Below are 24,461 nucleotides of genomic sequence, written 5' to 3' on the forward strand. Positions count from 1 at the left end.
TACGGTTGACTTTTTTAAAATCTAATTTCCAATGTAATGAGAGTTATCCTGGTAGCCAGGCGTCCCTCTTCTAAAACAATCCATGCAGGATGCCTGGAGAGGTTTTTCTGTTATTCCCAACATATCCAACCTTTACAGGCAAGTTGTTGAATATATTGCTTTTTTGTTTATACTTGACCAAGCACGGTCTTGCTGTGGCGAGTGTTAAGGTTTATTTATTGGCTCTTTCAGTATTTTTAAATGTACCAGATTAGCCATGTTTTTTTAAAGTTACTGTTGTGATCCATTTTCTAAAAATACTGCCCTATATGTTCCCAGCAACACCATTTAATATACCTCAGTGAGACCTCATCTGGTTCTAACTTTTCACATGCGACTCATATGACTATGAAGGGGACCGGTTTCACATCCAGGGCAGGACTTATCAGACACAGAGCCACATAATGCAAAAGACCAATACCTGAGTGAATTGCTGAAGAAACTTTTACAGATACGGTCTGGTGATGTGCACCAGGTGAGAAATTCACCAGGTGAGGAATCTGTGTTCAGATAGAGTACCCACCAGAAAGAGCATATACAAATGTAAGTAACGTTTTTTTTATTTTTGGGCGATCCATTGTAATACTTTTTGAAAGAATTTGAAAATAATGATTTAGCATTCCTCATTCTCTTGCAGTCGGTGGGCTGTGGGACATGTGCCCCTTGTCAACTTATGGAGGACTGTACTGCCTGCACTATCTGCTTACTACGTGCCCAGAACCCAGAGTTTAACACGAAAGTGAAATGCTTGAAGAGGAGGTGCTGCAAAATTGTCAAAAAGGTGATGTAATCTTGTTATTGGTCATGAAGTAATTTCGATTGTGTCATACTAATTTAATCTGTATTTTACTTTTTTCCTTCAGTGGGTCTCTGTTGAAAATCCTACTCACTTAATTGTCCTGCTGTGGAGCAGGATCCTAAAGCATTTTTAAAAGATATGATATATTTCAATTTTCTTTAGACAAGCCTAATACCTCTTTTAAAAACAATTCAGCAGCCTTTCAAAGGGCTATATTGGCCAATTTCATTTATTGTCTTTGAACAGCCAATTTACAACTAAAGAACTGACCAAATAAACTAAGTGACAAAAAACCTATTTCACAATGTATCTGTTCAGGCTACAGCAATGTGATGCAGGAAACTGACACTGCAGCTTTTAGGGAGTCCCAATCCAAATGTATGCCATTGCTTCATCCCCTCACTGTTGCATTTGCTCTTGTTTTTTTCCTGGCTCCTTGTGATGGATTGCTGGAGCACTGAGCCATGCCTTTTTCACCTTTTTTCACTTAGAAATGTTTCCAAATGTTTTTTTAAATGATTTTATGTGGCGACCTTCTAGGCTATTTGTCATTTTTAGCAGAAACCTATTTCTTCTCTCAAAAAGGCAATCTTTTAGTAAACTGCCCTAATGTTGCAGAAAAAAGGTACAGTCAGATTCCCATGATGTATTTATTGTTTTCCTAACAATTGCCAGAACTTTTTGATGTTTTCAAAGCCTGTCATAAAGGACTGAGAAAATAGTCTGGCTTAGTTGTCTTGATCACACCAGGAATCCCTCTCAGGGCTATCAAGACCAATCAGTGTGCGCAAAGGAGGAGGCCCTTCTACAAGAGCTCACACTTCCGTGATTGATGCACCTTGAGGAACAAGATCCAAGAAAAGACCTTTATGGAAAAAGACACTGTTCGCAATCGAAGTTGAGATTTAGGATATTGCAGCACGTTTCAGTGTGGCAATTTGTTCCACTCAAGAGCTTGGTCACCACCGAGGAGGGACTCTACATCTAGCTGCTCAGCTGTGTTGAAATACCAGACTCTTTACACTGATCTGATGAATAGATTTGCACACTGAACTCCAGTAAGCTCCTTCTGCTTTAGAATGAATACTCACAGGTGTACTCTGCTGAAAAACAAGGTTAATAGCTGGGGGTCTAAATTCTAGATTCAGCTCCTCTATGGCCTCCATCACCTCTGCAGCTAACTGTGCTGGTGGTTACTTCACACCCAAGACTATCATCACCAACCATTGTGGCTCTGGGTACACCTCTTGTAGTACTGCATCAAGCCCACACGTTACTCATAATGCAATTATCCCACGACGATACAAACCTCCCAGCAGGAGCTCTGGTTGTTCTCTCGAATTACTGTCTAGGCTTCAAGATGGACATAACCCTGATAATTTCTAATGGATGTTTCCAACTGTAGATTGCTCACCTAATGAGAATCCCCATGCTCCAGACTGGATAATGGATCTCAATAAGAAGTGCTCCAGTGTCTCGGTTGGTGATGTCTTGCACCTCTCCGCTGACTGCATTCCAGTCCAGAAGTGATGAACGTAGCCTCATAGATAAACGCCACCCATACATGCTGGCATCAGTTTTTCATTCTGCGCTTTCAGACACAGATCGGGAGCTCCTCTTATCTCTCAATTTCTTTCAAATCTGCCAGGCTGTGAAGGAACATGTCACCTCCTAAACTTCATGATTTAAACCTTGGCAATGACAAGTGGATGTGACAGATCCCCACGAGGTGTGCCTTTGGCATGTGGATTCTGCGCACAACTCCATGGCCTGCGATCACTGCTCTAAGATGAACCTGAAAGTCATCCAAGTATTTGCGGAGAAGCACTACATGGTTAATACAGCAAGATTCCAGACGGGTCAGACCATTCCTGCCATTCTTGATCCCACGAGAAGGCGCAAAGCCATCACCTTCTATTTTAGGTTTCCACGATAATCTGACTCCCAACTTTCTGGTCTCGTCTGCAACATAGTCTGAGCCTTTAGGGAGTCAATGTTTGGCGCACTTTTGACTCCCTCAGGCATGCCTTCAGTCCCCAAGGGTCCACAGCTGCATCCAGTTTGGTCACCACCAGCGGTCTTGTTCTTTATGCAGTCTGTGCCCCACAAACCTGCATCGGGTTCCACACCAGAGTTGTTGCCGACTTCAAATCCGGCATCAAAATCTGCACCAGTCCCTTGGACGTCAGCGGCTGTACCAACAGCACAGGAAGAGGAACCACAACATGTTGTGGCGTCTGACTATGAGTCAAATTCATCTCGACTGAGGGCATTCTCTGGTCCAAACGTAATGCAGCCAGAACCCAATACTTGTGACTCAGACATAATACAGTTCCTCTGCAGCCGAGCACAGACACTGCACAAACGTTTGTCTCGGATTTTGATCAGGGTCTGCAATCTTGAGATAATTGGTTTGATAAGGACACATTTTCTCTACCCTATGATGAGGAAATCTGGTACGTGACAGCTAAGACACCCTCTTCGAGCACCTCCGTGTTGAACAGCCATCCTGAAACGTGACCCATGAAACTCCCCAACTCCATAACGCCTACTGCAAATGGTTGTGCACCTGTCTACCTGTAGTGTCCCCCCCCCCCCTATGCTCACACTCCCATGGGAAAGTTGTCATTCTATTGTTGGCAGGACACTACCCCGTCCCAAGCAGTGAGTGCAAATCAGATATGTTTTTATGGTTGTAATCGGTTCTGTTTTATTTCATGTTTAGCATTCATGGATAGCACCTGTACATGAGCGTGATGTAACGGACATAGCACCCAAGCTTGTCTCTGGCAACTCCTGTATTAGCATTAAACTTGCGGGAACCCGCTCTATACTACCCCCAAAGCGTTGGCGCTTGAATGAGGAGATACTCTACGACCCAGACCATAAACAACAAATAGAAAATGCGATTAAGGATTACATCATACTAAATGACTCTCCAGATTCAAACACCTCCATTGTTTGGGATGCTCTTAAAGCCAAGATCAGAGGTGTCATCATAGGCATCAGAGCATTCACCAACAAAAAATTGATTTTGGAACTTGAATCTCTTGAGAAAGATATCAAGGCATTAGAACTCCTCCACTCAACTAACTTAGACAATAACTCTCAACTTGACCTACTTGTGAAAAAGAAATATGAATACAATGCAATAGTGAGTAAACGCGCAAGAGTATGGGTCAACAATTCAAAGCGCTCAAACTATGTGTAGTTATGTGTAGGAAATAAGGCGGGAAAACTGCTTGCATCCTACCTCAAACATAAGCAGAAACAATTCACAATAGCTTCAATCAAAGACTTTGCTAATAATACCCACACCAAATAAGACATTTTATGAGGACCTTTATAAAAAACAAATTAAAAATTGACACAGATCAATGTACTAAATACCTAGAAGCGTTAAATCTTCCGAAACTATCAGAAGCCGATAGCTCCACACTAGGGTCCCCATCACAGACAAATAAATCTCTTCCTCTATTAAATCTCTTAAACAATAAAGCCCCTGGGCCCGCAGGCTTCTCAGCCAGCTTTTATAAAACATTCGACAAATCTCTTATCCCCGATCTTGCTAAAATTATTCAAATCTATTTCGATAACAGGTGGTGTATCTGCTTCACTGAGCTAAGCCACTAGAATTGTTATCCCTCCTTACGAAAAACTATTGTCCTATTTCACTCATCAACCTGGATTGCAAAATCTACGTGAAAATCCTGGCCAACAGACAACGCAATCCTCCCAAAATGTATTAGCAACTCCCATGTATATTTCCTCAAGCACCGCATGTCAGACGATAATACCAGATTGCTGTGCCGCATACTGGAAAAAGCCAAAATAACCTCAACCCCCTCTGTAGCCATCACCCTAGATACAGAAAAGGCATTCAACAGGGTGTCTTGGTCCTTTCTAAAACAATGCATGAGTACTTTCAACTTAGGAAATTCCTACATAAACATGGTGATGGCCTTCTACTCCTCGTCTGCCCGGATTGCCATAAATTGTACCCTTTCCGAATCATTTCGCCTGGAACAAGGTACCAGACAGGGCTGCCCACTTTCACCTGCTCTATTCCACTTGGCCCTCGGGCCCCTTCTTACTGATATAAAACAATGCAGTGCTATCACTTGGGTGAGCTTCGGTGATGTGCGGGTGATGTGCGGGTGAAACTGGCCGCATATGCGGAAGACATCCTGGTGGTTAGTGAAAACCCTGACACCTCCATCGAGGCCCTCATGTCCACTATAGAGAATTACTCTGCCCACTCGGGATACAAATTGAACCGGGACAAATCAGAAGTCAAGCCCCTGAACATTTTTAGCACCAAAGACATGCTGGGCGCTTCCGGCCTATCATGGCAAACCAGCTTTTTTCAAATACCTGGGCATCGAATTTGGCAGTACCCTTCTTGAGACCCTCCAACGCAATGAATCCCTTACCCTGGAAAAAAATCAAAACACACTTAGAGGGCTGGTACCCCCGCTTCATGACATGGTGGGGAAGAGTAGAGACCATCAAAATGATGATCTCCCAGCTAGTAAACTATCTAATCATGATGCTGCCCCTTGTCCTGTCCCAGGACTGCCACCACAAATTGGATACCCTTTTGTCAAGATTCCTCTGGAAAGGAAAAAAGCTAGGATTAGTATAAAAAAGCTCCGTCTGGATAAATTTTTAGGGGTTGTCAATTTAGCGGACTTCAAATTGTACCAAGCAGCTTTACTTGCCAAACAAGGCTCTTACTGGCTCTCACCCCCTGCTGACTACACCCGAGTGTGGTTAGTTGTAGAGAAAGCTCTGTTCAAAAACCTCAACCCTACGACGGCCCTGACTACTAACCTTAACAATGCCACCTGCTCAAGACCCATCTTTCAGAACACTAAAACAGCCCTACTGAAAATTGGTAAACTCTTACACACAAGATTTCGGCGCTCCAACTGGGAATCGTTATGGTATAATAGCACATTAGTATACAAAGGGAAGCCGCTATACAATGAAACTTGAATCAAAAAAGGAATCTACTTCCCACACCAACTACTTGGCGACTCCTACCCCCTCTCCTTCAGAGAACTTCAATTCAAATACGGCCTTGACCCGCTAGAGTTCTATAATTTCCTGAATATAAAGTCAGCTATCACTAAGGCAAACCTTTCCACAAATCCTCCCTCTCTCCCGGGCTACCTCTATAAGCTAAATAGGCTTGGCCACCAGGTCTCCTGGCTTTACAAATTACTACGTCCGCAAGGCTCTAACTTTAATAGAAAACTTACACAGTTCTGGGAATCGCATTCCTCTGCACCAATTTCCGACTGGGACTGGTCCTAAACCTGGGAATCGGTCACGGTCACGAGACATAAAATAAGCCCTACTCTCTCCCAGACGAAGTTTTGGCTCCTCCATAAAGCATTCTGGACTCCGGCATGCCTCTTCTCACACAATATCAGAGAGGATGCCACATGCTGGAATTGCAAAGACAGAGACGGCGACTTAGAACATCTCCTATTCCAGTGTACATGTGTAGTCCCCTTCTGGAACAGAATCGTCGGGTTTCTCTCTAACATTTTCTCTCTCCCTACCTAGGGAACTCTCCACCCTAGTCTTTGGCTTCCTCAAAGCCGGTCCCCTCAATGACAACGATAGGGCCCTATTGGACTTGCTTCTCACTGCCGCAGTTAAAACTGTTCTTAATAACTGGAAGGCCACAAGTAAGGCATCTTTCAACTGTTGGTTAAATTGGATCACCAATCTAAGGGGTGCAGATAACATCTCACTACAAAACTCCACGTGGCGCCCCCCTCACAGAAGAATGTGGGCCACTCTTGATAACTACTTCAGCGTGCACAAACCACTGAGAACTCCCCAGCCATACATACATTCCTTGCCTAACCACCATGTCACTACACGATCTACGCAGCGGACGCGTACAGCGGACGCGCCGGACCTGTGCCGGAGTCGCACCAGAGTCCTGCCCGTCTGCGCTCGTCCGTGTCTCGGAAGCGGACGGCGCGGCGGGGGGTGTTGGCTCTAGGCTCACATATACCGCAGCTGATCGTTTGTCTCACAGGAAAAATATAGCCATGTGTCGGCCGGTCTTTCCTGGGCGGTATAAAGGTAAATGCCGTTGTCCCGGCTGTGGATGGCATCCAAATATCCTTCCGGTGCCCGAGGCATCTCGCACTATCCCCGTTACCAACTATAAATGCCTGTTACTCAATACCCGCTCCTTGTGCAGACATGTTCTGGACATCTTTGAGTTGTTAACGACGGAAAAACCCTTATGTTTAATGCTCACTGAAACTTGGCTAGGTGAGTCCTCTAATCCGGATATTGCTACAGCTATCCCGCCGGACTATGTACTTTATAGACAGGATAGATCTATAGGTAGGGGTGGAGGGGTCGCAATAGTGGTTCAAAGATCTGCCACTTGTGTGGTCGTACCGTCGACGTCCATTTCAGGTTGTGAGTCCCTGGTTTTTTCCATTGTCTTGTCCCCCCATCAATCTTTCTTAGGGCTCTTGAGATATAGACCTCCTGGCCTGCGGGGCCCCTTTTTTGATGAGTTACAGACAGTAATTACAACACTTTGCCTGAAGACAGAACATTGCATAGTGCTAGTGGATTTTAATATACATATGGACGTTGAGAAGGACGGCGATGCAATTAAAATCATTGACATCACCGCCCCTCTAGGTCTTACTCCCTATCTGTCGGTTTCGACCCATGATAAGGGCCACACTCTTGATCAAGTGTTTTCCACCATTCCTCTTGTCATGGCTTGTCCCGTCCCTGTTCTTTGGTCGGACCATTTTTTGATCTGTTTTCAAATTCAGGGAACGAGCAAATCACCTTGCGTAATTTCTAATTATCTTAGGCACCCCAGTCGGCCATACCACCGGGTCACTCCTGAAAGTTTGTCTCAGGCCTGCCTAGAACATCCCTGTAATTTATCAGGTGACTTAGATAGTGACCTAGACACGCTACAGAAGTGGCTGGTTGAGCGGCTAGATGAACTTGCTCCACTTTCCACGCCCCGCTCCTCTACTAAGCGGAGCTCGGCGCCATGGTTTTCGGAGTCTTTGGCTCTATCCCGGCGCAACTGTAAGGTAGCCGAGAGGCTTTGAAGTAAGCAATATGATGCGGAAGCCAAGGCCGCCTACAAGGCCTCTATTAAGATATATCACGCTGACATTTTGGCTGCAAAAAAGAGCTATTTTTCCACCAGAGTTGAGTCGGCGTCCAACTCTTGTAGGGAAATTTTTACTATTGTCAAGGAGTTTGTCTCTCCCAAGGCTAGTACAGCTCTTCATGAGTTTTCTGAGCCTTGGGTCATCTCGCTGGCAAACTTCTTTACAACAAAAATTAAACAGATCCAAGACTCCTTTCCCTCCTCTGGCCTCAGCGCTGTTTCCAACTCTAGTAACCCACCAATTTTATCAATCCAGTCCTGTTCTCTCTGAGTTTCCAGCTATTTCGGTTTCCACCTCTCTTGACCTCCTTCTTAAGATCAAGTAAGGCTCCCCTTTGGACCCTTGTCCTGCTACCTTTTTGGCCAGCACCGCGAAGATTCTGAACCCTCTGATCAATCCTGTTCTCAATCTATCGCTGGAGAGTGGCATTGTCCCTCTGGCTTGGAAACAGGCAATGGTTGTTCCACTTCTTAAAAAACCTGGCCTTGATCCTGAGAATCGTGCAAACTATAGGCCAATTTCTCTCTTACCGGGTTTGGCAAAGATTGTGGAAAAGCATGTCCACTCTGTGCTCTCCACTTTTCTGGAAACTCATGGTTTGCTTCATCCTACCCAGTCAGGCTTTCGCTCCAATCTTAGTACCGAGACTGCTCTCCTGGAGGTAAATGAAACCATCAAGGAAGTACTTGACTCAGGTGGAAGAGTTATGCTGGTGATGTTAGATCTGTCGGCTGCCTTTGACACCGTCCCTCATGAGGGTCTCCTCAGCAGACTTTATGAGATCGGTCTGAGAGGGACGGTGTTGAGTGGCTTACATCTTATCTAGCGGGTCGTCGACAGGTGGTCTGGGCCCCACCGTACTCTGCCGAAGTGCCGCCTTTGGAGGTCGGAGTTCCTCAAGGATCGGTGCTTAGCCCGACCCTTTTTAACATCTTTATGACTCCTTTGGCTGTGCTGGCGGAGTCTTTTGGGGCCCAGATCATATCATACGCTGATGACACCCAGCTTCTCTTCACCTGCAGAAAGGGTGCTGAGTTCGACGGAGAGGGCATCCGTGGGTGTCTTGGGGCTGTTTTCGACTGGTTTCAGCGAAACAGCCTCAAGTGCAACCCTGACAAATCGGAGGTGCTTTTCTTCGGGTGCCAGGCTGACCCGCCATGGCAGGATTGGTGGCCTGTGAATATGTTCCCTCCCTCATCTTCCTCCTCGGTTGCTAAGAACCTTGGAGTCAAAATTGATAATAGTCTATCACCAAAGTCCCAGATCATAAGCTTAACTGGTACCTGTTTTGGTCTTCTTAAAATGTTACGCAAGTTTCTCCCTTTGCTCCCTCTGGTCCATAGGAAGACGACTGTTGAGGCCTTAATCTGTTCCAGGCTCCACTACTCAAATGTATTATATTTGGGTCTTCCGGACTACCTATTGCAAAAACTTTGTGGTCCAAAACTCGGCGGCGAGGGCCATTTTTGGCCTTCCCCGCCATGCTAGAGCCTTGGATTTGTTACTCTCCCTTCACTGGCTTCCTGTCAGAAAGCGGATTGTTTTTAAGGCACTTACACTGGCGCACAAGGCACTCCATGCTGCAGGGGTTAAGTACATCCAGAAAAGTCTTACCTTTTACAAGCCGACAAGATCCCTCAGATCAGAATATCTTGGTCTGGCAACGGTTCCTACTATTAGGAAAGCTAGGGTAGGGGGGACGCTCTTTCAAACATCTCGCTCCCAAGTTGTGGAATACCCTCCCCCTGGCACTCCGTTGTACTTCGAACCTGCTGGCCTTTAGAAAAGTTTTGAAAACTTGGCTCTACAGTCAATGATAGGTCTGCTTCCTTTTCTTTTTCCCTTTCTGTTTCAGCTATGGGTCAGAAAGCGCCGGGACACTCCTTGGAGTAGCCGAGCGCTATATAAGACACCCTAACATTAACATTAACTGACCTTACTCATCAACTCCAATTAGGCCAGAGTAGATCCCTTATGAAGGTCAATGTACGGATACTACATCTGTAATGCATATACTTGATGGTATTGCTCTATTCTGTCTCTTTATTATTCAGTTTAGTTATCCCTATGTTCCTCCTTTAGTTTCTCCCAATATATATTATCGACCATGTAGCCGCTCAATTGCTATGTCTTTGTTAATAGCCAATATTTGTTGCTTCTGTGCTCACTTACTGTTCTTATTATTTCATTGTGTAAGTTACTTTGCTTTTGGAAACACCCAATAAAAACTTTTGAATTAAAAAAAAAAATCTTTTTCCCCTCAACAGCTCTTTCCTCACCTCTGTGAATTCTCCCAGAGCCTGTCCTAGGGTTATAGATCGCACGGGCCTGCATTTGGCCTCCTTTGTCTCAAACCATACCCCTACCTAACGCCCCCTCCCGTCCCAGAAGATCCAAGACCTACCTGGCATCCAATGATCTCAATGACCTCCGCAACTCTTACTCTTCTAGGTCCAACTCCAACATGATCCCGCCGAGACAAATACAAACCATTCATTCTAACCTGAACAGAGAACCTCCTCGCAATCTTAGAATCATGAATAAAGACAACTTAACTAAAGTGAATGTCATACAGACTCCTTCCTCCCTTAATCCACTTCGACTTAAATGTGTATTACTCAATTGCAGGTCAGCCAGTAAACATGCCTCCGGTATTTTCGACCTTATCCAGTATGGGGTATCTCTCATAGATTCACATGCCTGAATCATTCCCCGTCGCCGAGGCGGGAGTCCCACTGTACATAAAAAAGCAGTGCCAAAAGTAAATTACAGTAGTAGACCCTAAATACAGGCCTGAGGCCTATATTGCAGTAGCCTATCTACATCATTATGCTGAAAAGACCCAAGTCTTTGTCACAGCCAATCAGCTGTTAGCACCCTTAGAACCACAAGTCATGTGGAAGGGAGTCTCCCTGAGTGCCAGCTCAGTTTTTCCTTCAGGATGTCAGAGAAGAAGGCTTTGTTCAAGCCTTGCAGAACATGCGACAAAAAGAGAGTCCATGTTGATGATCAACATAAGGACTGTATATATTGCCTCTATCCATCTCATAAGGCCCAAAATTGTAAGATTTGCTGCACCTTCCCTTCTAAAACCTTGAGGGATAGGAAGGGTAGAGTCTTGTTATGGCTCAAATCTTCTAAGGATGGTGATGGAGCTTCAACATCAAGTGAGAGAGCAAGATCTCGGGAGAGAGAATCAAGTGAGAGGAGAAAACATCTGAAAACCTCCCACTCCACTCCTGTTACTTCTCATAAGTCTCTTCCAGCTTCTTCAGGACCTTCTACTGTTAAGCATCCTAAGAAGCATAAAACCGTGAGTAAGACTTGCTCTGTCTCTTCAGCCTTTTCTGTGTCTACAATTTCATCTTCAGCCCCCTCGCCGACGACCACTGTGTCTACTACTGCTATTACCTCACCAATCCTGTCAACTAGGATTTCTATCGTCACTACAAAGACCATCGTCAACGAGTCATCGACTAGAACCTAGTCATCGAAGCATTCATTGAAGAGAGCACCGTCGACAACAGCTTCGTCGGCGATGAAAGCACCATCTACGTCGTCGACGACTGTCCCGTCGATGACACAATCAAGCCCGTCGACTATGACCCCGTCGACGATGACCCGGTGGACGATGACCCAGTCGATGACTATCCCGTCGACGTCGAGCCCTCCGTCGACGACTATCCCATCGACGATGCCTCCGTCGACGTAGAGTACGATGAGGATACCTCCGTCGACGATGCCATCCACAGCATTGGCAACAGTTTCAACGGCGTCTACACCAGCAATGCAGGCATTTTCAACGCCTATTGCCTCCAAGGGCTTTCAACTTCGCTCTTTCCAGAGAGAGGAGTATTCTTATATTTCGCCACTTACACCTTCTCACCTCCTCGATACTTATGATCCGGACGAGGAAGGAGACTATGAGGATGATGAAAATGAGGGAGCCTTCGGAGTAGCCCGCCATCCTTCCGACTTGATTATAAAATGTCAGGATCACGATGAAGAGGATTATGTTACACACTACTATCCGGAGGATATTATGGTTCCTCATCATGCAAGTTATCCAAGGGCATCAGATACAAGCCACTTACCCCCTACCCTCATTCAAGACCTGCAAGCCATGTTAGCTGACTACAGACAGCGATTTCTACCGCAGCAGGTCATTACACCACCGGCTTCTGCAGCAGGAACAGAACCTGTATCACAGCCTCAGCCTTCCATACCCAGGTCTCCAATCATAGATCAGCCTGCACCACCTCCTTGTACCCCTGATACGTCCTCGGACGAAGTGGTAGAAGGAGAGCTTCCTGAAAATCCTCCTTCTGATCCGTGGGATTCATATATAATTCCATTGCCTTCTCCGCCAACTCCGCAACCATCTGATTCTCCATCTGAGGATATAGGTGGATTTCACAATCTCATTCAAAGAGCTTCCACCAGATTCAAATTTCCGGTCACGGTGAAGCAGTCGGAGTGTTTTCTACATGACTTTAAAGAAGGCAACAGAAAGATTTCTAGAGCAATCCCGATAATTGACTACATCTGGAAGGTAGGCATAAAGATTATGAAGAATCCTGCTTCCGTGCCAGCCGTCCTGCCAAGGATTGACAAGAAGTACCGAGCTACATCTGACAGTCCATCCTGCCTTATAGGTCACCCAAGGCCAGACTCTGTTATTTCTCAGGTGGCACAATAACGCTCAAAGAACCCAGCTACGCCCATCACGACTCCTCCGGATAAAGAGGGACGTCGCCTTGACCTTATTGGGAAAAAATTCTCAACTATGGCTGCCGCCTCTATCCGATTGGCCAATTCGTTGGCGATCATAGGGCGTTATGATCGCCAAATGTGGTCCCATATGTCAGCTTTCATCGAGTTCATACCAGAAGAGCACAGAGCAGAAGCTCGTAATATCCTGACAGAAGGTGAACACGCAGCCTCAGAAACGATTGACTGCGCCCTGGATATGGCCAACACAAAATTCAGGCAATTGGCTGGAGCATCCGTCCTCCGGCGCCAAGGCTTGCTTAAAGCCACCACCTTTAGACCAGAGGTTCAATTAAAGATTTTAGATATGGCCTATGACGGCGAGTCATTATTCGGCAAACACATTGACAATGCTTTACAAGCAATCAAGACTGACACAGATACCGCTAGATCGCTTGGCTCCCTGCAATTCAAGCGAGGTTCTTACTGAGGCTCTAGAGGAAGTGGCTACTCTTCTAGAGGAGGTTACCAACAGCAGAGCAGGCAGTATCAATCCCACTACAACTCATCTTACCGTCAATCAAACACGGCTGGTTTCTCTCACCAAGGAGGCCACAGACGCTCCAATAATCAAGGGCGAGATACTCGCAAAAACAAGTGAGATCAACCGGGCTCCATCTGCATCCTTACACCTTCCCGTGGGCGCGAAGATATCTGTATTCCATCAACAGTGGCGAAAAATTACCACCGACCAGTGGGTGTTAGATTTGGTACAACATGGTCACACCCTGGAATTTGTTACCAAACCGCCAACTGTTCCGCCCAATGGACTCCCTCCCGCCTCGACTTCACTTATTGTTCAAGGAGTTTCAAACAATGCTCCTCAAGAACGCCATCAAAAAAGTCCAATTTCAACAAAGAGGACAAGGGTTCTACTCCTGTTACTTCCTTATAAAAAAGAAATCAGGAGAGTGGTGGCCAATTTTAGGTCTGCACAGCCTCAACAAATTCCTCAAGAAGCAGGGCTTTCGCATGGTCACTCTTTCCGAAATCCTAAACTGCCTGAACGAAGGAGATTTTTTAGCTTCCTTAGACATGGAGGACGCATACTTCCACATCCCCATCCATCCCAACATCGCAAATATCTCCGGTTCAATGTGGCTGGCGCCCATTATCAGTTCAAAGTTCTACCGTTCGGCATCAAGTCGGCACCAAGGATTTTCACAAAGTGCCTGGCCCCGGTAGCAGCAACACTACACTCTTCGGTAATCCAACTTTTCCCGTACTTGGACGATTGGTTGCTCAAGGGCCCTTCAACAAAACAGTGTACAGGACGCTATGACAAGTTGTCGTGCGCTCTTTGCTACTCTGGGCCTGACAGTAAATCTAAGCAAATCCCAACTGCAACCAAGGCAAGTCCTACCCTTCTCAGGTGCACGCCTGGACACTATCCAATGCAAAGCGTTCCTATCACAAGAGGCAACTCCGGTTACAGCAATTAGCAATTCAAATCTCAGAAAGAAAGTCACTTTCGGTCCGACTATTTGCTTCCCTCCTGGGAATGTGTTTGTCAGCCATAAATCTCATCCCATTGGCACGCCTCAAGATGCGACCTCTGCAAGAGGAACTGCATCAGCAATGGACACAGGAAGCAGGTTCCTTCGAGGACATTATCAAAGTCACTCCGCGCATGGTAAATGCTCTGCGGTGGTGGTCACAGTTGCACAATCTGAAGCAGGGACTGTCATTCATACAAACGCCTCCAGACTTCATACTTACAACGGATGCGTCCATGGAAGGATGGGGAGGCCATCTTCAAGATCTGCAAGTCCAGGGCAGGTGACTCAAGATTACAGAAAGCGACACATCAACAGTTTAGAGTTGAGAGCCATCTTCCTCTCATTGCAAGCATTTCTCCCCAGAATAGCGGGATCTTCAGTGTTGGTACGAACCGACAATACCACCAGCATGTTCTATGTGAACAAACAAGGAGGAACAAGATCTGTGACGCTGTCACAGGAAGCTCAAGAGCTATGGGACTGGGTCACACTTCACAACATAACTCTCAGAGCTGAGCATGTCAAGGGCCTCCAGAATACACTAGCGGACAAGTTCAGCAGATCCCTGTCAGACTGCCACGAGTGGGAGTTAGATCAAGCTCAATTGCGCAAGGTCTTTCAGACTTGGGGCAAACCACAGTTGGATTTGTTCGCAACACAGCAGAACAAAAAATGGCGGTTTTACGCCAGCAGATAGCCTCAACAGGGGTCAAGGGGGAATGCCCTGTCCATGCGATGGTCAGGGATTTATGCTTACGCTTTTCCCCCGATTCCGTTGATACCAAAGGTTTTGCGCAAGATGAAGGTCGAGAGTTGCCGCTTGATTCTAATTGCTCCAAGATGGACACGCCAGTATTGGTTTCAAGAGCTCATGTTGTTGTCTCAAGATCACCCAATTCGCCTCCTACCGTCTCCAACAATGTTACGGAACGAGGGACAGGTTCTTCACCAGGATCCTCAATCTCTAAAATTGCACGCATGGCTCCTGATTTCCTAGAGTTTGAACACCTTAAAATTCCGCAGGACTGCAGAGATATTTTAAAGCGGTCTCGAGCTCAGAGTACTTAAAAAAATTACAGGTTAAAATGGAAAAGATTCTGTTACTGGTGTGCATCCAACAATGTCCACCCGATTAATGCACCGGCAGAAGTTCTTCCCTACCTCGCCCTGCCCTCTCTTTTTCATCAATAAAAATTCATCTAGCTGCTCTGTCCAGATTCAGGAAGGTGTCTAATGTTCCTTCACTGTGTTAGTCATCCCTAATCAAACAATTCATGAAATTACTCTTCCGAGCTTTTCCTCCAGTTAGGCATCCCCCACCGGAGTGGGAACTTAATACAATTCTTTCACAGCTTATGAAGTACCCATTCGAGCCTATTCATAAGTCTGAGACCAAATACCTTACATGGAAGGTTGCCTTACTCCTAGCTTTGACATCAGCTAGAAGAGTGAGTGAGATACAAGCGTTCACCATAAAGGAACCCTTTCTGCATTTCTCACAGGATTGCGTTACTCTCCAAACGAACCCTTCATTTATACCCAAGGTGCCATCTCAGTTTCATTTAAATGAACCAGTTCGACTTAGTTTTCTTTCCAAATCCGGCTACGCCGGCAGAAAAGACACTGCATTCCTTAGACATCAAAAGATGTCTGAAATTTTACTTACCAAGGACAAAGAACTTCAGATGGATAGCTTCAGCGATCCAGTTCTGCCATACCAAAGCCAACAGACCACTGACCAGAAATGTCAGAGCGCATTCTACAAGAACTGTGAACAGCTTCTACAGCGCTATTCGCAGGGGTGAAGATCGAGGACATCTGTCGTGCTGCGATATGGAAAAATGTCCACACATTCACCAGACACTACTGCCTGCAATCAGCAAGTCAGCGAGATGCGGCAGTTGGACAAGCTGTCTTACGACACCTGTTTGTTTAAAGAAAATCTAAGGTAACAGATATATTGTTTTCATTGGTATTCTTTTGCAAAAAGTGCTATTAATATGATTACAGTAAGATTCATATTATATATGTATGTACTAATGTTTCAAATGCATTTTACAAGCTTTGTCTTCATCTTTCTATGACAATAAGATGTAGAACATTGGTGGTTTGTTTAATAATGGTTTATTAGGAGTGTCTCAGTACAAGTCTCCCACCATCCGCAACCGACTATTACGTTGGTTTACTGCTTGCTATTCTGATTCAGGCATGTGAATCTATGAAAGATTCCCAAATACTGGATAAGAAAACAAGTTACTTACCTGTAACTTCAGTTATCCAGTATTGGTATCTTTCATAGATTCACATGCACCCACCCTCCTCCCCGGAGAGTCAGTTCGTATAGATTTGGGGTTACTTATTTCCCACTTGTGCTACAAAAATCAGAGGAGAACCGGCTCTGCACAGAGGGTTCTATAGGGTGCTAACCGCTGACTGGCTGTGACAAAGACTTGGGTCTTTTCAGCATAATGATGTAGATAGGCTACTGTAATATAGACCTCGGGCCTGTATTTAGGGCCTACTACTGTAATTTACTTTTGGCACTGCTTTTTTATGTACCATGGGACTCCCGCCTCGGCGACGGGGAATGATTCAGGCATGTGAATCTATGAAAGATACCAATACTGAATAACTGAAGTTACAGGTAAGTAACTTGTTTTCTCATCCAACACACTGATTTAGACATTATCATCCTCACGGAAACTTGGCTAAATTTCGCCTCCACTCCTATCTTAGACCTCCTACTACCGCTTACTCACAACATTATTAGACTATACAGAGCTCTGAAGCTGGGGGATGGCCTAACCTGTATTCATAGGAACACACTCTCGATCTCTCACTTGGAGTCCTTTACGCCTTCCTCCTGTGACTATCTTTTGTCTCAGCATCTTTAGTAATAACCTACAGATTTGCAAACTTAACACTTTCTATCACCACCCGGGAGACAATCTCCCCTTCATCGAGCAGCTAACGGAAATCCTATCTGGCAATGTCGACTCAGCCGTGTCCCAAATCTTACTTGGTGATTTAAACCTTCACTGGACTAACCCCAACGATCATGCCGTATCTTGCCTTAAATCATTCTAAAAAGATCAAGAATTGGTTCAACACTGTGACCAACCAACTCATAATAAAGGAGAAACCCTAGACTTCATTATCTCGAAAGGGCAGACCATCACATTCGATACCATTACCCCTTGCGATTGGTCCGATCACCACTGCATCCTCTTTGATATTAACAGGAGGGTGTCGATGAGGACGGTTAAACCGACAAAATCAAAGATCCGGAAAACGGACCTCAGATCAATAAACTCAGATGAACTAGCTGCCTGCTGTAAATCTGCCCTCTCCTCCCATGATGACATGGTTGAGGTTTAGTCACTCACAGACTCCTACAATTCGACCATTTACCACATCATGGATGACATTGCACCACTCCAACAAAGAATGTCTCAACAAAACTATCCAAACCGTGGTACAATTACAATATAAACACTGAACGCTGCAACCTTCGAGCAATTGAACGCTCCTGGAGATCCAAACCCTCATTTGACCAACTAAAACTCCTTAGAGATGCTAGGAGCCTCTACAACATGGGTACTCACAAACTTTCTCTCGGGGGCCAAATTTACAGTGTGGTTTGTGTCTGAGGGCCGCATTGGTGGGGGCGGGGTCAGGGGGGAGGGGGCGGGGCTAGAGCAAAAAAAACTGTGACCATGAGGTTGAACACAGGTCCCTGCAGCGGACGCCTTCGTCCACTGAGCCCCCAGACTCGACACACACACACGCCTCTCTCTCTCTCTCACCCACCCTCTGTCACCCTCACTCTGATTGTCTCTCTCTCTCTCTCTCTCTCTCTCTCTCTCTCTCTCTCTCTCTCTCTCTCTCTCTCTCTCTCTCTCTCTCTCTCCGTCTATCTCCCTCCGTCTCCCTCTCTCTGTCTGTCTCCCTCTCTGTCTGTCTCCCTCCCTCTGTCTCCCTCCTTCCCTCTGTCTCCCTCCCTCTGTCTCCTTCTCTCTGCCACTGTATCCCCCTCCCTCCGTCTGTCACCCTCCCTCCGTCTGTCACCCTCCCTCCGTCTGTCACCCTCCCTCCGTCTGTCACCCTCCCTCCGTCTGTCACCCTCCCTCCGTCTGTCACCCTCCCTCTGTCTGTCACCCTCCCTCTGTCTGTCACCCTCCCTCTGTCTGTCACCCTCCCTCTGTCTGTCACCCTCCCTCTGTCTGTCACCCTCCCTCTGTCTGTCTCCCTCCCTCTGTCTGTCTCCCTCCCTCTGTCTGTCTCCCTCCCTCTGTCTGTCTCCCTCCCTCTGTCTGTCTCCCTCCCTCTGTCTGTCTCCCTCCCTCTGTCTGTCTCCCTCCCTCTGTCTGTCTCCCTCCCTCTGTCTGTCTCCCTCCCTCTGTCTGTCTCCCTCCCTCTGTCTGTCTCCCTCCCTCTGTCTGTCTCCCTCCCTCTGTCTGTCTCCCTCCCTTCCTCTGTCTCCCTCCCTCTGTCTGTCTCCCTCCCTCTGTCTGTCTCCCTCCCTCCCTCTGTCTGTCTGCCTCCCTCCCTCTGTCTGTCTGCCTCCCTCCCTCTGTCTGTCTCCCTCCCTCCCTCTGTCTGTCTCCCTCCCTCCCTCTGTCTGTCTCCCTCCCTCCCTCTGTCTGTCTCCCTCCCTCCCTCTGTCTGTCTCCCTCCCTCCCTCTGTCTGTCTCCCTCCCTCCCTCTGTCTGTCTCCCTCCCTCCCTCTGTCTGTCTCCCTCCCTCCCTCTGTCTGTCTCCCTCCCTCCCTCTGTCTGTCTCCCTCCCTCCCTCTGTCTGTCTCCCTCCCTCCCTCTGTCTCCTTCCCTCCCTCTGTCTGCCTCCCTCTGTCTGCCTCCCTCTGTCTGCCTCCCTCTGTCTGCCTCCCTCTGTCTGCCTCCCTCTGTCTGCCTCCCTCTGTCTGCCTCCCTCTGTCTGCCTCCCTCTGTCTGCCTCCCTCTGTCTGCCTCCCTCTGTCTGCCTCCCTCTGTCTGCCTCCCTCTGTCTGCCTCCCTCTGTCTGCCTCCCTCTGTCTGCCTCCCTCTGTCTGCCTCCCTCTGTCTGCCTCCCTCTGTCTGCCTCCCTCTGTCTGCCTCCCTCTGTCTGCCTCCCTCTGTCTGCCTCCCTCTGTCTGCCTCCCTCTGTCTGCCTCCCTCTGTCTGCCTCCCTCTGTCTGCCTCCCTCTGTCTGCCTCCCTCTGTCTGCCTCCCTCTGTCTGTCTCCCTCTGTCTGTCTCCCTCTGTCTGTCTCCCTCTGTCTGTCTCTCCCTCTGTCTCACTCTCCCTCTGTCTCACTCTCCCTCTGTCTCACTCTCCCTCTGTCTCACTCTCCCTCTGTCTCACTCTCCCTCTGTCTCACTCTCCCTCTGTCTCACTCTCCCTCTGTCTCACTCTCCCTCTGTCTCACTCTCCCTCTGTCTCACTCTCCCTCTGTCTCACTCTCCCTCTGTCTCACTCTCCCTCTGTCTCACTCTCCCTCTGTCTCTGTACCGACTGCACGTCTACACCCAAAAACTGATCTCACTAGTCGGCTTTAGTCTGATGTCCTGGAACTACTGGGTCACCCACCAGAAAGTGTTGTGGTGCACAGGGGTGGTGTGATTCAGCAGGGTAAGACAGCGCTAAGCTTCTGCATATTTCTGCAACACCACTGGTCTGTTGTAGAAGTTTGAATCCAAGAAGGTACCAAAGGAACAAATCTGAGTGGGAAAAATCAGAGTGGGCACCACGCTCCTAAGTATCAATACTCAACCTAAAGTCTGAGTGATCTTGATATTACTCATAGTTTTAAGTGAAGAATGATACAACATGAGTAATGCAGAGGACTTCATTAAGCTTGAAGTTCACGAAACCTAAAAATATCTGCTTGTGTGTTCAGAAAAAATAACCGGGCGGTTTGCCATAATGGGATATAGAAATAAAAAAATCGGTACCCTAAATACATACAGAAAGTGTTGATGAAATGCTTTCACTATGAAATATTCTATTTTATAAACACAAAGGCACGGGTGTGTGTTAGGCTTAGTTTTAGCATTGGTTCAAGACATGTTTTAATGCATTTCATATTACTCTTTTAGAATTAGAGTTACAGAAATCTTTACTGTTGTTCAGGTATGGAAATGTCATTTTCATTTAAATAAATTTACGTTTTTGTCCAGTTAATTAATGTGCACATCTAGCATTTGGGAAATATTAGCTTTCCCAACATCTTAAATTGTGTCAAGTTGAGACGGGAAGGCGGAAGAGCATTGTAAAGCTCACTAATTCAATGTAATTGGTATTTTAAATTGTTTGGATTATGAAGAGGAAATGACAACCTATTGTAAAGCGCTCCGATATCCTTCGGGATCTTGTGTGCGCTATATAAAACTTAACAAATAATAAAAAAAAAAAAAACTTAAACCCCTGTTTACTTTCTGTTTTTTACTTCTTGCCTTTGTCACTCAGCAACAAATATGAGGTTATTGATGGGAAAAGGATGCAAAAAGCAGGCAACCCTGTGTCTCCCTCCCTCTGTCTGCCTCCCTCTCTCTCTCCCCTCTCCCTCCCGCATGCGTGTGTGTGTCAGCCGGGGCTGAGACAAGACAGCTTCCAGGCCGCACCCGAGTACTTCACAGGTCTTTAAAAGACCACTTACTCGTTAATGAGGCTTTGATATGTTTCACCTCTTGACGCCCCTGTATCTCTGCTCTGACCTTCCCTGGATTCGCCCTGCCGCATAGCGCGCTGCTGCCACCGGCAGAGTTTGCGGACACAGGACACTTTAAAAATAAAAAAAAGACACAGGTAGGATGGCTGCAAGGTCCGCGGGCCGCCAAGGAAGCCTTGCCGGGCCGCTGGCGGCCCGCGGGCCGTACTATGAGTACCCCTACTCTACAACAAACAAATCAACAGTGCTAAACCTGACTTAAGCAGACTACTTCAGAAACCAACTTGATCAAGCTGCTTACTGCCCTAAGAAACTCTTCGAATTGGTCAAACCGCAATCAGTTGCAGGTTCAAACCACCCTGATTCTGGAGGCAGCTCACCCTCATGCGAGGAACTTGCTGCCTTCTTCACAGAGAAATCAAGACTCATCACCAATCACCTCGCTTCTAAGAAGGCTATTCTGACATCCTCCTGGTCAGCAGCACCACTTGACCGCTTTGAAAAGCACAATCCTATCAGCCTTAACACCAAGAACAATGCCTCATCGGGCACCTTTACCCCACTCAGTGGAAAAGACATAAACAAGATTCTTCAAAATATCAACCCCTCTAACCATTTCAGCGACCTCGTGCCCCCGGCCATTTTCAAAGAAATCAAGAATGTACTCATCCCACCTGGACAAGGATTGTAAGTGCCTCTCTATCATAAGGTATGATCCCTGACTGCCTAAAAGCAGCTTAGGTATCACCTATACTAAAAAAAAAAAGAATATTTATTTATTTATGGATTTTAAAAAAAAGAACGCAGATCAAGCTGACCTCAATAACTTCTGCCCTATCTCCAACATCCCCACCCTAGCCAAACTCCTAGAAAAATGCGTACACACCCAATTTTGTGATCACATAGAGAATTTCCAACTCCTAGACCAGCATCAATCAGGCTTTCGGAAGGGACACAGTACCGAATCGGCTCGCACTCACGTTATTGATGACATTTTGAAAATGCTTGACCAAAACGAATCTCCTCGACCTTTCCTCTGCATTCGACATGGTTAACCACAACAACATCTTAATCATCCTGAAGAATAGGATGGGTTTCTCCGGTCAGGTGCTATAATGGTCTCGTTCTTCCTCAGCCACAGATCACAAAGAGTCAAGGCAAACCACTCTCTCTCCCAGCCGCCTCCAGTACTCATGGGTGTCCCCCAAGAGTCTGCCCTATCTCCTATCCTCTTCAACCTCTTGTTGGAACCATTAGCTAATTCACTTAACTCGATGAACACTCTCTTCCACATGCATGCGGATGATACGCAACTCTATTTGAAAATCTCATCCCCGGATAACATCATCGCACTCCAATCTACTGTGACAGCTATTCAAAATTGGTTATCTGAGAACCATCTCCTGCTCAACACCTCCAAAACTGCATTCCTGTTCATCTCTCCTCCAACTCACACTAGACCTTTGGCTGAATCACCTCTCTGCTTTCAGCTGCACCCCTCTCATCATAGACTCTGCCAAATCTCTAGGAATCACCCTGGACAAGCACTTGAATATGAAAAATCATATCCGCAATGTGTGTAAGGGAGCTAACCACATGTTGAGGACACTTAGAAACATCATACCATTCCTTCCACAATCTGATTTTAAGCAGGTAGTTTAAGCGCTTGTCTTGCAGAGGCTAGACTACGGCAGCACTACGCTCTGGTGCCTTCCCAAATACACCCTGGCTTCACTAAGGGCATCACTGAACGCTGCGGCTAGACTGGTTACAGGCACCAAAAGAAAGGAGCAAATATCCCCACTCTTAAAATCTCTTAAATGGTTGCCCTACGAAGCTCGAATTCAGTGAAAAATTGACATTCTGGTGCACAAAGCCCTTCATTTCAAAACTCCCAGGTACCAAGCACAAAAGCTTGAATTATCCTGTGGTGGTAGAGCTTCAAGAACTGCAAACACTTTCTTCTTTGAAACCCCTTATCCTGAGGAAAAAGAGAACTTGTCACCCTTGCCTTCTCCGGCGCTGCCCCAAGATTTGGAACTTTCTTCCACCGGAAGTGCGCAGAATCTGCTCAATGACTACATTCAAACTGGAAGCCAAAAGATTCTTAATGCATAAATTCTTACCTTAACTGGACTAGGTTTCAACTGCTCGAAGTCATTGATCACACAACCGACTAGCAGTTGTTTTACTGGCGACAAAGTGGAGTGTTTTAACCATGTTTGTCACTATTTTCCCACAGAGTATGTGGTGACTGACTGTGTATGTGGAAAACAAGGATCTTGTCTAATCTGGGTGAAACCAGGCATTACATTATGAAAACGCAGTTGGCATGCATTTGAATTGGTCTGCCCACACAAACCCGCCTGACAGGTCAACATCAGAGACATTGAAAGTGTCATTTTGAAATAGAGCTTGTAATACCTCTATTGTATAATTTGTCTGAGTATGCCAATTTTCGAACTCCGCTACAAACAGAATAGATGGGATGTTCACATTTTTGGCAGTTGCCAAACCAAAACAAGTAGTTTTGTGCACAGTATTATTTAAAAACAAAATTTGAGTCCGTATTAGGCAGGCATGATGCAATGCTTCAGTTCCCTGAACCTGCCATTCCTTAGTGCCCCAAACCGATTTCAAATCAATGGTGTTTGTCCAGTGATCATAACCCTCAGTGGCGAATTCATTTCTAAAGGAATTGGAATAGATTAATTTAGTGTGGGTAAGAATAAATTTAGGCTGTGATGACAAACTATATTTTAAAAAATTGGATTCTGGTTTGGATGTGTTATAATCGGTAAAATACTTAAACTTTTCCCGAAGTGTTTCTGTTATGCACACACCTTCTTTGTCTCGGAAGTGTCCTGGAGTCACGAAGCTTTACACCCAGTCTCCCCCCTGTCACCCCACGGGAGTCAGGAATAAACACTAACACCCGACAAGTAACTAAGGGTAAAACAGGGGAACAAAACAAGGGTAGGAAGGGGAGAAAAAAATGGCACTTCCACAATCTTCTTCCACTCAGAGGATGTTATATCTTCTGTTAAGGACTCTGAGTAAGACACAAAAAACAATAAGTGAAAACTATCCCCTCCCTATATGTTCCCAATGTAAGGAGTATGTTGTACTGTATTTATACCTTTGTAGATTGTGAAAGAAAATGATGAGGTAAAAAGGAGACACTTCTGGAACACTGAATTTCGAACTGGATAGTGTCTATCTGATGTAGCAGTAATCTAAATATAATACAACCCGGTCAATAGAGCTTTAAAGGCAATGTAACTAATATATCTCCTCTATATGTGAAACTCACCACTTCTACAACTTGAGAACTCTGTAAAGCATACCATGGACCGTATAACAAGAAAGGTAATATTGTCTCAACAAAAAACTCCCTTATGACCAAAGCGGCAAGAGCCCTTGAACACACTTGGTCAATAGAGAAACGAATCACTAAACTCTTCCGCTATAAATCCTCAGCGGAATAAATCCGTACAAAGAAAACAAAAACACAATCCTAGAAGC

At 46.1% G+C, this 24,461-nt stretch overlaps 1 protein-coding gene across 23 annotated transcripts in view; it reads left to right on the forward strand.

The window, feature by feature from the left end:
- The window catches only part of LOC147684447 (uncharacterized), a 1,151,265-nt gene that overhangs the window by 372,714 nt on the left and 754,090 nt on the right, over window positions 1-24,461 (forward strand). For all 23 annotated transcript variants that reach the window (XM_086940390.1, XM_086940377.1, XM_086940386.1 and 20 more), the window contains exon 8: window positions 677-820. In XM_086940390.1, the coding sequence (XP_086796516.1) occupies window positions 677-820 (144 nt within the window). The remainder of the gene's footprint in view (window positions 1-676; window positions 821-24,461) is intronic.

The sequence above is a fragment of the Lissotriton vulgaris genome, chromosome 10 (assembly GCF_964263255.1).
Source record: "Lissotriton vulgaris chromosome 10, aLisVul1.2, whole genome shotgun sequence".
NCBI lineage: Eukaryota > Metazoa > Chordata > Amphibia > Caudata > Salamandridae > Lissotriton > Lissotriton vulgaris.